The 17,185-nt window shown below is 46.3% G+C and overlaps 1 protein-coding gene across 1 annotated transcript; it reads right to left on the bottom strand.

Moving 5' to 3' along the window:
* Positions 1–5,205: 5,205 nt before the first annotated feature.
* Positions 5,206–9,080, bottom strand: SIX6 (SIX homeobox 6). Its single transcript, XM_025392403.1, has 2 exons — positions 8,068–9,080; positions 5,206–6,962 (listed from the first exon to the last, which is right to left on the bottom strand). Exons 1-2 carry the CDS (start codon positions 8,637–8,639, stop codon positions 6,794–6,796), a joined length of 741 nt encoding a protein of 246 aa, XP_025248188.1. The 5' UTR covers positions 8,640–9,080; the 3' UTR covers positions 5,206–6,793.
* Between the last annotated feature and the right edge of the window lie 8,105 nt (positions 9,081–17,185).

Genomic DNA, 17,185 nt, shown 5'->3' with positions numbered 1-17,185 from the left:
TCTGAAAATGTTTGAAATGCGTAATAATTTTTTGTCCACCAGACTCTTTATGTGCCAAATTAATGTGCCCTCTCAACTTAAGTGTTTGATTTTGTGCTAGAAAATTCAAGACTAATCCCTTCAGTAAGAAAAACAAACAGTAACTTAGTATTCTCAGGTTGCAGATTGGCTGTGCCAGGCTAGAATGACTTTCCAAGAGGCAGTCTTATATATATTTTATCAGAATTCAAAATTATACACAGTTCACTTGCTTCTGCCCATTAAATTTTAAAAGAGAGAGGAGTTTGTTATCCAGCATTTTCACAGAGCCCTTGTGATTTAAGATTTTAATGGCCGGGTGCGGGTGACTCATGCCTGTAAACCCAGCACTTTGGGAGGCCGATGCGGGCGAATCATGAGGTCAGGAGATTGAGACTATCCTGGCTAACACGGTGAAACCCCATCTCTACTAAAAATACACAAAATTAGCCTGGCGTGGTGGCGGGTGCCTGTAGTCCCAGCTGGAGATAGCTGGAGATAGCGCCACTGCACTCAAGCCTTGGCGACAGAGCGAGACTCCATCTCAAAAAAAAAAAAAAAAAGAAAAAGAAAAAGATACTGTTTATCCCCACTAGGTGAGCCTAAGCATAGTGGTGGGACACCAGTCTATCATCTTAGAATTGGACACCTTGTCTGGGTTTGTGATATTTTGTTTTTGTGGTTTACTTTATCATTTGTAGGTCAGCACAGGAGCGAGGTGGGGAAGCTGGAGGACAGAAAAGGTGGGAGGGAGGAGAAAGGAAAGGGTTATTGTCTTAGTCCATTCCTGCTGCTATAATGGAAATACTTTGGACTGGGTAATTTATAAATTTCTCACAGTTCTGGAGGCCGGGAAGTGCAAGATCAAAGCCCAGTTAGGTTCTGTGTCTGGTAAGGACTGGTTCTGCTTCTAAGATGGTGCCTTTTTCCCGCATCTTCACGTGGCAGGAGGAGAGAAAGGCAAAAAGGGAGTAACAGACTCCCTCAAGCCTTTTATGAAAGCACTCATTCCATTCATGGGGCAGTGAATCACCTCCTAAAGGTCCCACTTCTTAATACTACTGCATTGGGGATTAAGTTTCAACGTGAATTTTGGAGGGATATCAACATTAAACCATAGCAGTTATCTTGGAAGCAGAACAGAAATTCTATGTTGTAGGGTTCAGAGAGTGTAATACCTAGAATTTTCAAAATCCAAGGGGATTACTCTTACCTTTTTGGGAAAATGTGTGAGAAGACAATTTTCATGGTATGAACCCAAAGTCACAGGATACTAAAAAAACCACATGAATAGAGGGAGAGAGCACTCTATGGAATCATCCCAGAGAACCCGACAAGTAGGTAATAGCCAGTAACTTACTGAGCTGGGAGGACTGCAGTGAACTCCGGGTCCAGCCAGTATAATTCGTCTTTTCTGTTCAAATGTTTCCCGAGCTAGCAGAGGTCCCCCACTAATGGAAGAGCAGACAGATTTCAAGGAAGATACATGAATTCATTCAGCTTTAAAATATTTATTGAGCACCTACTACTTAGGCTAGATGCTGGGAATACAAAGATGGGTAAGAGTCGGTTCTTGCCCTTAAAGAGCTTACATTCTAACAAGGGCTGAAGGGGGAAGTCAAACAGACATATAAATGAGCAAAAGTGTTACAAGCGCTAAAACAGACGTTTAGATAAGGTGCGGTGGGAGCATTAAAAAAGGTAGTGACACATTATCTGTGTGGAGCTCACTGGCTCATGGAAAATCTAGTGGAGGTGGGGTAGGCTTTGTGGATTGACAGGGTAGCAGTCGAGGTAGGGGGCGGCGTTCCAGGCAAAGCAAACCACAGGGCAAGTGGAAACAGCATGAGCGGGCAGGGAGGCGTGAAACTGCTTGTTCAGCTCTGGGATCGCCCTCACACCCCTTTGTCTGCAGACAAGGAGGTGAAAACGGGAAGAAAACCAGTTCGGTCCCTCGCCGTATGGCATGTCTGAAGAAGTTTGGTAATATAAATCCTAGCAAAGATAGCTGCAAGGAAGGATCTAGCCGGAGATTTGTAAGAGCTTACAATGGGAAATAAGGTTTCCCATTGTAAACCTAAGAAGGGGGCCCAGGTGGCCTGCCAGGGCTCCAGTGTGCTGTCGCGAACATGCGGTTCGAAGCGCCCGGCTCCCTCTCCTCGCCTCGACGGCTGACCCCGGCGGACCTGCCGGGCGCGGAAAGCCCCCTTTAGGTCCTGCTCCCTGGTCTCGGACCTCTCCCCTCTTCCCGCCCCTCTTGGCGACTCGCTCGGCGCGGCCTAGGGCCGGTGGCAACAACTGCCGTTGCACCGGCGGGCCCAGGCCAGACACGCGTAGGCCCAGGCCCGACACGCGCGGCAGCCTCTCCCGCAGGCCCAGACCGCGGCGCGCGCCGCAACCCCAGGCTCGAGGCTGGGCAACCGCCGCGACTTCAGGCGCCCGAGAGTGGGCGGACGCGCGTCTCCGCAGCCTCTGGGGCGCGCGCCTGTGGGCTCATTCTCCACCTAGGTTTAAATGGAGCCCCTTTCGGTCCCCCGGTTTTGAGAGGTTTCTCTCCTCGAGCCGCTGAGTCAGGAAGCCCAACAGTAGGAGTGGCTCGGGGCCTACACGTCCGCGAGTTCGCGGGGCGCTGGAAGGAAAAGGTGGGTGCGCGAAGAGGGGGGCCTCTTCTTCCTCGGAGGCCCAGATCGCGACTCCGTGGTCTCCGTGGGGAGATCTGGGCCCCCGAGGAAGGACTCACCTTCCCGGGTACTGTGGGCCGAGTCTGGCCTTCTCTTTGGGAGCGGACCGTGGCTTGGAGAGCCTCCCCGAGGGGACCCACGCGCCCGCCGCTCCAGCCGCCATTTCCCAGCAGGCCTCCAGGGGGCCTCCCCGCCGCTGCCTTCCCGTCGGCGGCGCCGGGCCCGGGGGTGGCCGGGCGGCGCAGGCAGGGACACGCCTCGGCGCCCGGGCCAGCGCGCGGACAATGACCCCTTCTCTCCTCGCCGCCGCCTCCTCCCCGACACCGCCCCCTCGCAGCTCACAGGCAAACCTATTAGCCATTCAGGCCGACAAAACCCCGCGGCCCCGCGCATTGTCCTGCCGAGCGCCCGGCCACCGTCATTAGCCCTGATTACGCAGAGCCGCCTGACAGCCCCGCGGGCCGCTCCACAGACCCCCCATTCACGGCCGCCCCCGGGCCCCGCCTCACAAAAGGAGCGGAAATCGTCCGCGCTCTCGTGTCCCCGCTGAATAGAGCGAAAAGCTGCTTCTCCTTTCCTCCCGCCCCATTCACATTCTCTTTGGATACAATATTTTTTTCCTTTTTGTTAAAATTAGGGAGAGGGAACGAGGTCAAGGAAGACTTTGCTTGAGCTCTTTGCCTGTCATTTGTTTAATGTAAACAAAGAGCAAGCCCTCCCCACCCCCATCCTCTTCTCCCCTCCCTCCCAGATTTTTTATAAACAAACTGGGGAAGTGAAAGGAGGGAGTGACGGGTGGAAGCGGAGTGGGTCATTAACGTGGAGGCGAGAGGAACTGCGGCATTTGGGGAGCAGCAGGGACCGTCGCTTTTTTTGGTGAAACTGGAGTGTGGGTGAAATGTTTATTAGCCGGGGAAAGAGCCTGACCTGGGGCTTGGGGTAAAATCTTAACATTGGTCAGGTTCGTTGAAATATTTAATATAAAAATGCTCTTTCCAATCTGCTGGAGTAACTGCTTTTTGGGAAATTGTGACAGAAGTATTGCAGGAAAAGAAAGGAAGGAAACCCATTTTATAGAGATTTTGTCAAATTCAGAAACCTTCAGCCTTACCACTACCTGGATTTTTTTCCCCCCAAAACCCTAAAGACCAGAATGAAGCTGATATGGAAAAAGTCTTAAAAAGAAACCCTTTATATGTCCTTGGGAAGATTGGAAAGATTAAAATAAAATAAATCTCTGTGAAGATCTGGACTAATTTCCAACATGTGGTCACCAAAGAATTGGTTATTCACAGAAGCAATTAGGTGCCATCACATTTCAGATAAACATTTTTAAAAATCTTGCATGTGTCACCCCCTTCAGATTCTAAAGTGAAATTAGATAAATACATCTCCAGATTGTTGAAACAGAATAGCTACCTTAAAATGTAGGCAGCTTGTTAAAGTAAATGGTAGATGTAGTTTAAAGGCTTTTGTCAAAGCAGGAATTAAAAATCCTCCATCACTGTTTGGTCTTCTCTTTTTGTTCAAGCAATAAACTGTCACTTAAAAATTATTTTGTAAAGAGAAAGCTTAGTTCCCTAGTTACCCCATTTTCTTGACACTGCAGAATGGACATTTTCTTCTGCTTTTAGGTATCATTTGAACTGGTGGCTGGAGTGGGATTTTTAGAATCTCAAATTCTTTTACATTATTCCACTAATTAGTTCTTTCCCATCCCTCTCAGACCTGGAAGCATAAACTTAAGAGAAAATTTGCAAACAAACTTCTCCAAACGCTAGTTCTGGACAGCCCAATAGTTAGGGTGGAGTGGGGCTGGGGAACAAGAGTGGGTATCCGTGGCTACTCCTTGGCAGATTAAGGACTAGGATGAGGCAAGGGAGGTACTTAGAGTGCAAAATTTAAGGAGGCACTCAATCTCAGATGCCTTGCACTTGCTGCACTTGCATAACCTTGACAGTGAGTCCCCTCCTGGCCTCCCTCTAGTCCTGGCCGGCCCCTTGTTGGCATTCTAGGAACTACCTGGGGCTCTAGGAAACAAAATTAAGTGTTGACCAAGCTCTACCATGGGAGCCTTTGAGGACTCACAGGAGGGCTTTTGCTTGCTTTTGGAAAGAACACCAGTTTTATCACGAAGACTTACCCACTCCTTCCATCTAAAGCTCTTGTGCAAGAGAGTTTTGATTTTCAAGAATTCTCTGGATAAGGGCCGCCACACACAATGACAACATTTATAAAGTCCAAATGAGCCAAATCTATTTAAGCGATTTAGAAACCAAAAATCAACCCTTACTCGGTCCTGGGCTTCCATTGTCTGTCTTGCCGTTTGGCTGCTTTTTGTCTTCCATGACTTCACTTATTTTTGTTTGGTTTGCACTTTGGCACTTCTGCCTAAAGAAGTTAGCAGGCTTCTGATCCAAAGATCATCTTCTAAGGACAGAAAGGCAAATGGAAAAGGCTGTAATTGGGGGATGGGGACAGTAAAGAGGGAAGTCAGCTCAAGTGATTTAAAGATCAATGTCAAATTTTATAATATGCAATCTGTTTCACTAGGAACAAAATTAGAGACTCTGGCTAGCATTTATTTTCTTAGTGCAAAGATGGTAGATGTTTTTGTGCTGTATAGGCATGCATTTGTTCATGTGTAGGTGCACACATGCATGTGCACGAGGAAAAATTAAATGCTAAAAATATTTTATATTTTAATTGAGGCCATTACGAGGACAATGGGGCCCTTGATGACTTGTTCTATGCTTACTTCGGAGATTAGGTTTTTAAAATGCCAGTTATTTCTACAGCCTTGTTTTACCCTCAATATGTGACATGATTACATCCTTTCCCCCATCTCAGTATCCCTCTTGTTAAAAACCATTCATTTCATTAAAACCCACTTCTGCAGCAAGAAGATGTTAGTCTAATTATTTACAACCTCTCCTGTCATCTTTTGTCTTATTTTAGTAATAGGTCAATCCTAAATGCAGATATATGCTCACTGTAGCATGATCATGGGTGCCTGCTGCTATTGTATGGAAGGGGGCCTCAAAGGAGGTAGAAAGCCTTTCTTGTTGCAGAGTCTGAGTCAGGATAGTTTTGCATTTTTAGAAAATAGGACTCATTTATTGAGTTCCAGAGTTTGGCTTCCTAAATTGCTCCTGAAAGCTGTTGACACTTCATATAAACGAGTGTCAAGTGGACATGCCATAATTACCTGTGCTGGGGATGCGGGGACTTGCCTTAGAGAGGACGCTCACATGTTGCCAATTTTTAGCCTTAAATATATCATGTGTATGCATACATACATATGTGTTTGTATAGGTGCATACATATATACACATACATGTAATTTGATGTGGGAGGTGGTTATGGACCTACCATAGGTTGTTTAAAACATACACCAGGAAGCACCAAAGAAGGCAAAAGATATATAGATAACACCTTCCGGAGACCATTTGCTCAAGGGTCCCTGCATGCCTGGTGAAGGGAATGATCTTTATAATAATAATAATAATAAAAGGAATCTGAAAGCAGCTCCCTTAATTAAGAAGGTTGCCCACTAGGTTGTTTTATTGTTTGGCTTCTCCACACAGAACCCATCAGCACCAGCCTGCATGTTTAGAAACAGCAAGTTCCCCAAGCTACAGAGAAACCTACCATGGCGGTTTCTTAAATAAGTAAATAAACAGCATATATATGTTTTGTTAAAAAAAAAAAAACTTTAAAGCAAAAGTTATACATATATAACAGCGTCCTTTCGACGTGAAATACCCATGGGAGAATCTGGGCAGGCGCTCAGCTTGCAGTTCGGTTCCGAAGGCGACTTTGCAGCAAAATCCTTAGGACAAAGCAAAGCGAGAAGAACGTGGTGCTGGGTCAGGCCTCACCGCGGGTTCCCGTGGTCGCGGCCAAAGGGCGCCAGTGGAGCCAGGCTGGCCGCGCGGTGTGGGGCCGGAAATGGCAAACCCGAGCGCGCGGGTCCCTGGTCACCTGGCTTCTCTGGCGCTGGATTTGCAGGTCTCTCATCTTCTTTCCCTCTTTCATTTTGTTTTTCTCGTTTTTACACTGGAATCTGCTTCTTAGCATCCTGGATGGGCAACTCAGATGTCGCACTCGCTGTCGCTGGACGTGATGGAGATGGCTGAAGTGGCCGCCTTGCTGGATAGACTAGCAGCCGGGCTGGCGGCGACGCCGAGCACCTCTGACGTGCCGTCGCCCTCCGCCCGTAGTGCCCGCCCGGAACCCTGTGACAGGACCTGCTGCTGGAGTCTACGGGGAAGAAAGGGAACACGGGTCACAGCTCGTAACACAGCCGCCCGTCGCCCGCCCCCACCACCTCCTGCATCCCTCCAGCCCGGCGGCCAGAGGCTCTTCCGTAGACCCGAGCAGTTAAGGCGAGGATTTCCCGGCAAGGCAATAGAGGTCGGGCAGGAGTCCGTGGCCATCGCTCCGCGGGCCCCTACTGTTGTGCCCCACCATCATTCGTGCCCTTTCTCAGCGACCCAGCTCCCAGGTCTTTGGTATACTGGGCTTGCAGGGTCCTCCCCATTTGTTGTCCACCTTTGGGAGATAAACAGGACTGTCAGGAAATAAACGAAGCGTGGGTGACAAGGACAAATCGGTCCCGGGGACATGGGATTCCATTTCTAATGGTGCGTCTGCCTGGGGCGTACGCCTGAGTCAGTGCTCCTGCGATCGCGTTGGATCGGGTCGGCCCGACCTAAAGGGAAAAAGGATTGTAAGAAGCATTTGGGCCTGGGGGATGAGGCTGGGCTCTTCCGCAAAATGTTTGGCTCATCGAGATCCACACTCCGGGAAATGAAAAGCCTCGGCCCATTGACTAGTTTGCTGTTTTGAGACAAGGGTGGCAGGCAGCGCATGGGAAGAGGAAAACTCGACTTCCTATTTCTCAAAAGTCCATTGAAAACTGTTTTCAAAGCATTACGGAGGGATGCACCTGGGCTTTGAAAATGATAATTAACATGAAACCGACATACTGCTAATAAGTCAGGCTTCCATTAATAGTAGGAGCCTGTGCCCAGGCTGACAAGAATTAGCTTTGAGTCTTGGGGTCTCTAATTGTAGGATTTTAATTTTTGTTTCTCTTCCCCTCTCCGTCCCAGTGAAGCCTTGGTTTGGTGACCGGGACCAGCTGCTGCAGCTGCCTGGAGGCGTGGAGAACCAGTGGGTGGGGAAGCAGAGCCGGGAAGGGAACTCCAGAAACCCAGAACGCAAGTGGTCTCTCTACCCGAGACAGACCGCGCTCCCAACTCCTGCTGAATTGGAGTCGCCAGGGACTGGGTAACGGCGCCAGAGGTGCCTCACCCGCCTCCTCCCCGGTGCGCGCAAATCGCGGAGGCCTCTAGGTACCGACCTGTTCTTGGCTGCAGCCGCTCGGTCCCTTTGTCGGCGGTTTTTGAACCAGTTGCCCACCTGCGTGGGAGTCAGTCCGGTTGCCTGGGCGAGCTCACGCTTTTTGCTGGGGTTAGGGTATGGATCCTGCAGGTACCACTCGCGTAGCAGGTGCCGCGTGCGCTCCTTGAAGCAGTGTGTCTTCTGTTCGCCGTCCCAAATGGTGCGCGGCAGCGGGAACTTCTTCCTTACTCGGTACTTGTCCACCGGCCCCAGGGGCCTTCCACGCAACTTCTCAGCCTCCTGATAGTGTGCTTCAAGCCAGAGCGCCTGCAGCTTGGCGTGCGACTCCTTGGTGAACTTGTGGTTTTCCAGGATATGGTAGAGCTCGCGGTAGTTGCCACCGTGAAAGGCCACGATAGCTCGTGCGCGCAGCACCGACTCATTCTTGTTGAGGGCCTCGCAGGCCGCAGGGGCCACGGGCAGCGACCAGAGGAAGCGACCCAGGCGCTCCACATCGCCGCTCTCTTCCAGAGTCTCGCATACCCCGGCCACTTGCTGGGGGCTGAAATTCAAGATGGGTAGCTGGAACATCGAGGCAGCTCCGGCAGCGGCGAGGGCACTGAGCCCGGAGCGGGACACGCAGCAGATGCCCGCGGGCCTGGCTGAGTGCGCCAGGCTCTTGTCGATGAGGCGGATTGGGGCCGCGGGGACACACGACTGGTGGCGGCGGTGGCGCAACGGCCGGGAGCGGGCGGCCCTGACTGGAGGAGGTGCTGGCTCCGCGGCTCCGGGTTCGGGCTCGGCTCGCTCAAGCACGCCCGCAGGAGAGCTGGCTCCGCTACTGGGGTGGGCGGATTGGCCGCGCGGGCGCCATGGAGACCCCTTGTCAGTCACCGGCTGGCTCTGCCAATCAAAGCTTGGACCAGTAAGCCAGGACTGTTTCAGCACCTCCCCGTGCTCGACAGCGCCCGCCGTTAGTCCCTGGACTTTTCCTCAGTATCTTGCAGAACCTGGAGGTTGAAAAGACATGCGAGTGTCTGGGAGAAAAAGGCGAGTGCGGCAGCGTTCACTCTTCTTCCCTCCCCCACCCCACTCTACCCCTCCCTCCCCTTTCCCACCAAAGAAGCAGTGATGCTACAGGAATTCAGGAATTCACTTTGGGGCGATGCGTTGTCTCGGTCGAGAGGTCTCCAGAGGACAAAGAGGACTGAGCCAAACTGAAATGCTCTGAGAATTCGCAAGTTTAGTTGTAGCGAAACAGCAAACCTTGCGGTGGGAGCAGGAAGCGGGTGGGGGGAAGCGATCTTCTCATTTTTTCCCAAGTACCTATCTCTACATGCCTCCCTCTTCCCGTTTCCAGTTGCCAAAGCAGCTGAGTGGGAAGCAAATCTGGAGCAGCAGGAACAGGACCAGGGATCTGTAGAAGAGGTCAGTTTGAACTCTAGCCTTATTCCCTTCAAAGCCCACTAAAATTTTAAATGAGAACAAGGACATGTTCACGTCTGATAACGCAGATGCAGACCACGAAGTCAGACACTTTAAGAAAAGAAGGGTGGGCTCTAGGGACCTCCAAATAAAGAGGATAAATATACTTTCTCCCCCTCCCCCAGTTTAATGGGCTTGAACAAATGTGCAGTATAGCCACATCTAGAGCCGAGAAGTCATTGGTAGGTCAGGACAGCAACTTAAAAGCTTATTTCCGATATCTTTTAAAATATATCGACTTAACTCCTTTCCTTGCAGGCTTATTTTGCCCCTACCTTGTGTTAGAACATATACCTCTTGAGCTGGGGATAACAACTCTAACCTTGGCATTTTAGCCCAAAAGCAATTCGGTAAAAATACAATACAGGAAGGAATCCACTACAATGCGGGGGGCCTAGAAAGCGCTTCTTAAGCCGCTGAGCACTGACCCCTCCTGTAGTGAGGAAGGAGTGACTTGGTGTCTCTGACTTTGGGCTAGTAGAGTGAATTGGCAACTTTTATTGATTCCCAATTGGCAGTCCACATCGTACCATTTTCTGAGGCCTGGGTCAAAGAAACCATGATCTCATCCGGGCCTGTGGTAGGGGTTTGTTTAGTCTGAAAAAAATAACTGGTAGGGGGCTGTATAACAAAAACGCCAGGAAAACAGTTTTGGGGAGGTCCATCCCTAGACAGAAATGAGATGAGAATGTTCACCGCCGAACTGGACTGGGCCCGACGGTCTTTTCTTTAGTATCAAGTACAATTTGTATGCGGCTTGTACAGATCTGGTAAATCAGAAGGCAGATAGATAGCACAGATGGTTGGAGGTGTCGGGTCAGATCACGCCACGCCTGAGTGCAGGGCAAAGCTCGTTCTGACGGAAAACCCTGATATTATTTTCACAGATCTTCACAGTTCACTCTAAAAAAATAGCAGAGGGGAAGAAAAAAGCCCTGAAACCATTTACATCATTTCTGTGAGATTGCCAACCGCCTCAACGGAGAGGCTTTCTTTTCTAAGAGTTCATTTTCTTGAAATACGACAGGGCAGGGGCAAAACAAAGAGGGCGATGAAGATAATGACAAAGCATAAACCTTATTTCCCTTGGAGCGACTTTTGAATCAGCCGGCAGGACAACTTTTAAAAAGAAACATCGCGTACAAGGGCCCCGAACATGCAGGCGGAGGAGAATCCGTGGTGCAGAAAATGAGGGCCTGGGAGGGGGCCGGGCAGGGATGAAGCCGGACCCGGGAGGGCTGTGATCCCGGAGCTTCTGGCCAGGGAAGGAAAGCACCCCCTTGCTCCAGTTTGCAGAGGTTTATTTTCCCTCTCGGGATGGTTCCTCTGCGGGCTATTGCTCGCGAAATTGTTTGGCGCGCACCCTTAGCATGCAGAAGAGGCGGTGGGGTCCTCGGAGACCTTACAGCCTTCGAGCCGAGCCGAGAGCCGACCCGGATCCCAGCGCCTAGTTGCTGAGGTGGGAGAGATTGTCCATGCCCCAGGAGACCACACGTCCCCCTCGCCCTTTTGCTGGACAGTTTGGAAGCGGCACATTCGGGGAGAGCTGGTTTCTTACCCTTAATCTTTGTGAGCAAGTCGACAGTCTAGGGGCCCCATCCAGGAAATGGGAATCTTTATCCTATGGCCCATTTCTTGGATAATAGTTCTGCAGATAATTAGATGAGGGCGCTTTGGCTTCTGAGGCTTGCGGGCAACTGGAACTAAGAGTCTGAGTTGGCCACGCGGGAGCCGCCAGAAGGGTGCGGGCTGCCTGTGGCAGAGTCCGAGCACTGTCTGGTCGCTCGGCAGGAAGGGACTGAGAAGCGCCTGGAGATCCGGGGTCTACTATCAGGAGATCCATCTTCGCCATCGCAAGGGACTTGATTTAATTTTATTAACCCAAAGGAAATAGACTGCGCCAGGGCACCTTGGAATCACTTATTTGTTCCCCGGCTTCACAAGGGGAAGGGACGAACAGGAAGAAGTGTGTGAGCCGAGCCCCCTGGGAAAAAGGGAAGCTTCAAGGGATTCCTTAGAAATAACCCTGTTTGGGGGAAGGCGGTGACCCTCACCCCACCCTTAAGGTGTACTTCTCCTAGGTTTGCCAGACGAAAACTGTTATCTTCGGGCTGGCTTTTCTTAATTTTACGGAAGAGTGTAATTTTTTTTTTCTTTTACCAGTTTTGAGGTTTTGTGCCAACCCTTCAGGCAACCCCTCACTTCTTATCCCACATTTCATTTTTCTTTTGCATTTGACCAGGAAATCAAGAAAGTACAGTGGCAGCACTTGGCCTTGGGCCTGTCTGGGTAGTTTTGCAACTTTCTACCGCTGGTTTGCAGCTAGTAGATTGAGACATGAGGTCTTGGACAAACTCTCGGGTCTTGCCGGGAATCCATAGACGTCTACTCAGCTTTCTCTAGAGTTGCATTTTGTGGGGCAAATATGGAGAAAAAAAGCATGTAGAAGATGATGTCCAAGGGCAGGTTCTGTAGCTAACTGTTGCTGCTGGATTTAGGCAGTGTGCCCCAGGGAATTCTGAGGCTCATGCCAGAAATATCCGGAGTTCAGTGTGGGACTTCTGCACATATGGGGATCTCACTCCTCGCTCTGCCCCTACTGATTTTCCTCTCTAGAGTAGAGGACAGGTGGAATTCTTGTTACACCCTGCTGACCAGTAGCTCACATTTGCCAGAGGAGAGCAGTGCTTAGAAGTCAATACTTTCTTACCTCTGGGTTCCAATCTTATCTTTTCTTTGACTTTTCCTAAATCAAATGTCTTTTTTAAAATGATGTGTTTTTGTTTTTTTTCTCACGCAATTTCACATAATGAGATGTTTTAAGAATGCAGTAATTGAGTCCGTCTAAATTCCTTGATAAAGACATTTGTGCTGCATCTGAGAGTCACAGACTGGAAGACAATGAGGTCCCCAGTCTTTTGTGTGATTTGGACTTTGGAAGAGATCTTGGTTTCCCTTTCCTGTGTCTCAAAGCCGAGTGTTGGTAGTGACAACTGGCTTTTAATTTTTATAACTCTACTTTTAAAAAAGTATAAAAATAATCTAGAAAGTTTTAAAAGGCATTTTTCAGACTTTGAAATTACAGTATTAAAAATTTACACTTTCAAACATTTATTTGGCATTCTGATTTTCAGGTATATCGTATGCATAAATATAGATGTGTGTTTGTTCATGTATTTGATAGTACAGACCTTCAGATTTTGGAATGAATTCAATATTCTATTTTTAAAGTACTACTAACTATCCTAATAAACTGCCAAGGTAGATTGCTGTATTTCACGCATTCCTCCCCTGCCATTGTGCACCTTGTAACAAAGAACAGAGAAGGCGCTTTAATTGTATATTTCTGAGAACAAACACCATTTGAGCAATGTTTGTAGGTTTCCTAGTGTTGTTAAGTTAACTGGCAAAAAAGTATTACAATTAAAATATTGATCTCATTTTAAGAGATTAGTATATTTTGTTATTATTCTTCATCAGCTATTTTTAAATGACATTTTCAAGTGGTACAAAATTGTTTATATTGTTAATTGGAGGAAATTTGTATGTTTAAATGTGGGACAATGCGCTACTTCACAGTGATGATTAATTAGTAGTAATGTTTTCTTAAAAAATGTTAGACTGCCGGTTCAACTGTGTTTTGACTTCTAGCTTGTGGTTGATTCTAGGCACTTGGATAAAAATTTGTATCTAAGTCAAAGAGCATATTACAAATTGTACTCCTTGTAATATAAACTGTGGTCTTAAATTCATTTTTCTGTAGTCTACTTCTTTAGGAGAAGCCTAAATGTTTACAGGGTTAACCACACTACTGCATTACTTGCTTAGAGCTACATACCAGTGGGTTCTTGCCTGAAGGATTAGTGCTAAAAAACGTAGCCAGCTTGTCACTTAAAAACACTTTTTATTATTAGTAATGAAACATTTGTTGAATAAGTGAAAGAATGATTAGTTCATGGTTCTCTATTGGGACATTACTTTTTTCCCAGCAGCAGGTTATTTTTGACAATTTTCGAATCTAAGATTGAAATATCCTTCTAAAATACACATGGAAACCTTAAAATTCAATGACGTGAAAGAATGTAAGTTTGTTTAACGTCCTCTGGGATGCACCAAATATTATTCACATTAAACTGTATGTGTCATACATTGTATCAACCGTTTGTATTATATGCATAGTAAATCATAATTTCCTTCTAAGTACTCTAAAGTCAAATAGAGGCATCAGCCTTCAACAAATACCTTAAATTATCTGAGTTGATCCAGCTAGTTCACAAAAAGTGCTTATTAAATATTGCATTATAAAAAAATACACGCACATGACATCTTACCCTTCAAAGCAGCAATTCTCAACTGAGGGAAATTTTGTTTCTCCCCGCTTCCTCACTTCCAGGGGACATTTGTCAATATCTGGAGACAGTTTTGGTGGTCTCAATTGGCATCTAGTGGGTGCAGGCCAGAGATGCTGCTAAACATCTTACGATGAACAGAACAGTGGCCCGCCAGACCCCACAATAACAAAGTCAATAACACTGCTGTTAAGAAACCTTGACCCCAAGGATCTTGCCCCAAATAATCAACAAGGCACAGACATACAAAACCTGCTAAAGTTTGGTTTATTGTGGAGTTGAAGCATTTGCAAAGGACTCAGGGCACTTTCAATTTCATCTTGGGTCTAGGCCATACTAATAAAATCTGTTCCTAAGAGCTTACTGTAATTTTGTTTTTTCTTAAAATTTATTTTAAATGATACTTAGGATAACCAAATACTTATAAAGCTTGTAAATATTTGTGGGAACGGTGAAGTTGTTTCTATCTTGTTAGGATCTATGTTCTTTGAATAATTAGTGGGACAGAGAACAGTGGTTGAAAGTTTTTGTTAGTGTATCTCTATTTTATAAATGAATAAAATATGAGGACTACAGAGGTTAAATGATTACCTGTATTGCACAGATAGTTAATGGCAGACATAGGTTTAAAACATAGGCTCAAAAGTCTATCCATTATATACCTTACTTTTCTTACCCAAGGAAAATAATTTAATTCCAATTGAGTTTGAGGGCAGTTCTGTATCACACACAAATAGTTATTAATGCCTGCTGTGTGTAAGGTCCAGTACCATTTCATGCTGTTATGACTTTCAGAGTTTGGTGCACCATAGTTCAAGGACCTCAGAGAGACTTCAACTTCTGGGTCTTGTCAGGTGGTATAACCCTTGCAAGCCCTAAAAACCCTTGAATCAAAAATGTGTCTCTGGGATTTTTGTTGTTTTTTGAGCGGGGGTGGAAACTGGTGGAGTGTGGTGGTACTGAAGACCCTTCCCTGAGTCAGCACACTGTGTACTGGCAGGAAAAATGGAACTGATTGCAGCCTGTAAGGAAAAGAGATTGGACTTGAGGTGTTGTAAAGCTTGGTTTAAGTAAAAAAACCTCTGAACTCTTTTGTCAGGTCTTCCAAAAGAATAACAGTGATGCTCACAAGCATTTCTATAATTAACAAGCTGTCAACATTTCTATTACAACTACAGAAGTCTATTACAGACCACAGAATTGTGATAAATGTTTCTTTAGGTCTGAAATGTTAGCCTTCATCTTCTTTTCAGCCTAAGGGCAATTTTTGAAACCAATTTTGTTTCAATCATTTTGGATCAGTTGTGTGGTAATTTTGGAAGTGCAGATGCTCTAGGCCCACCTATTGAAATAAAGATTTTTAAATGGAAACACAGAGAGGAGGCTGCTTAAGCCCCAGTGGGGACCAGCTGCAAAGCTCTGGCAGGGAATTATATGGGCAGACAGTGGGAGTAGATTTAGAAAAAATTAAGGGACAGAGAAATGAGTGCATGTTTCCTTTAACAGCAGATTTTTGTTCTCAGATCTTTCAAACTATGAAATTCTAATCTTTTTTCTGTTTTAGTGTTTTATCTGTTATTACTTTCTCTGTTATGCCTTGGTTTTGGTGAAATTAATGTAAGATTATATATCTTTACAGTAATTAAAATTGGGGGCTGAACTGATTTTTTTGAATTTTAGTATTTAGTTTTTATCTTTCATTTAGTTGTTTTCTTTCTATCCCTCTCATCTTTCTGTTTTTTTACCTTTTTATCCTTTTTGTTGTCTCTGAAAGATTTATTATTTCCCAATGGTTGTATTTCTCTGTGTTGTAATAATTCATATTTATGTTCCCTTTTCTCTTTTGTGTTTCTTCTGACTCCATGACTCCTTCCTATTCCCCATTGCTTAGGACCTCCTCACTAGACTAAGCCTTGTTAAAACTGTGAGATAGACAAAGATGAAATACTCGATTCCTGAAGGTAGATGGGAAGACGGGGAGTGGTTTTCATAGAAGAGGAAATAGTGTCACTATAATGGTATTTTAGGGCAGTGATGCTTCTCAAACTAAACTTTATAGAAGCAGATAAAGCAGTAGAGCAAGGACTTCTAATATTTTAGGTTTAAATCATTGCAATAACCACATGATTTTGGGCCCCCGTTTCCTTATCTGATAGCATAATTCTTATCCTATGGGATAGTTGTAGGGATTAAATGAGATTATGAATGATTGTTCCTTGCTCAGTGCTTGACATATAGTAAATTCTTAACAAGTGTTAGTTCCCCTCTTGTGGGCAACTACCCACTTAATATATCAATTAGGCCATATTGTCTTAGTGATGTCTCACTTTCTGTCTTGTCCTGGGTCTCATAATCTTTTGGTGCCCACCTTAGGTTTCTCGAAACTTTCCAAGCAATAGGTTATTTTGAAGTAGGCCTTCCTATTCTGTGGACCACTGCTGTTGCAATAAATTAGTCTAAAGAAGTCAATAGATAGCTCACATGAAATTGCTGAAATGCCCGCTGTATTTGTTTCCTGTGGCTGCCATAAAAAATTGCCACAAACTGAGTGGCTTAAAACAGAAATTTATTCTTTCACAGTTCTGGAGGCAACAAGTTTGAATTGAGGTGTTGACAGGGCGATATCCTCTCCAGAGGCTCTAGAGGAGCCTCTTCATGCCCCTTCTAGCGTCTGGTGGCTGCTGGCATTTCTTGTTTTGTGGGTGCATCCCTCCAATCTCTGCCTCCTTCTTTGCTACTTTCTCTCCTGTGTATGGTTGTATAGATGTGAAAACTCTTTCTGCCCACATTTTATAAGGATTCATGTGATTGCTGGTTTTTTTTTTTTTTTTTTTTTTTTTTGAGACAGGGTCTCGCTCTGTTGCCCAGGATGGAGTGCAGTGGCGTAATCATAGCTCACTGCAACCTCAAACTCCTGGCTCAAGCCATTCTCACACCTCAACCTTCTTAGTAGCTAGGACTACAGATGCATGGCATCACATCTGGCTAATTAATACTTTTTTTGTGTGTGTAGAGACAGGGTCTCTCTATGTTGCCTAGGCTAGTCTCAGACTCCTGGCCTCAAGTGATCCTCCTTTATCTGGCCCTAGACAGTCTATTCTTATTACACACACTCACACTTACACACACACACACGCACCCATACATGCACACACGCATTCCTCTCCATTCTTCCCTCTGCTGTAGTTCATTTGTTGCTATTTGTGCTCTTTTCTCATATATCGTCCTCATCTGGAGAGCTAGGTTTTTTTCCTACTGGAAATATCTTTTTTTTGTTCGTTTTCCTTCTTATAAAAGCAATAC

This window comes from Theropithecus gelada, chromosome 7b (genome assembly GCF_003255815.1).
Source record: "Theropithecus gelada isolate Dixy chromosome 7b, Tgel_1.0, whole genome shotgun sequence".
NCBI lineage: Eukaryota > Metazoa > Chordata > Mammalia > Primates > Cercopithecidae > Theropithecus > Theropithecus gelada.
This window is presented reverse-complemented; position numbering and strand designations above follow the sequence as displayed.

Excerpts from the sequence above, each read along its gene's own strand:
- SIX6 (XM_025392403.1), bottom strand. The coding sequence starts at position 8,639 with ATGTTCCAGCTACCCATCTTGAATTTCAGCCCCCAGCAAGTGGCCGGG. Across the intron at positions 6,963-8,067 it reads GCGGCTGCAGCCAAGAACAG|ACTCCAGCAGCAGGTCCTGT; the intron begins GTCGGTACCTAG and ends TCTTCCCCGTAG.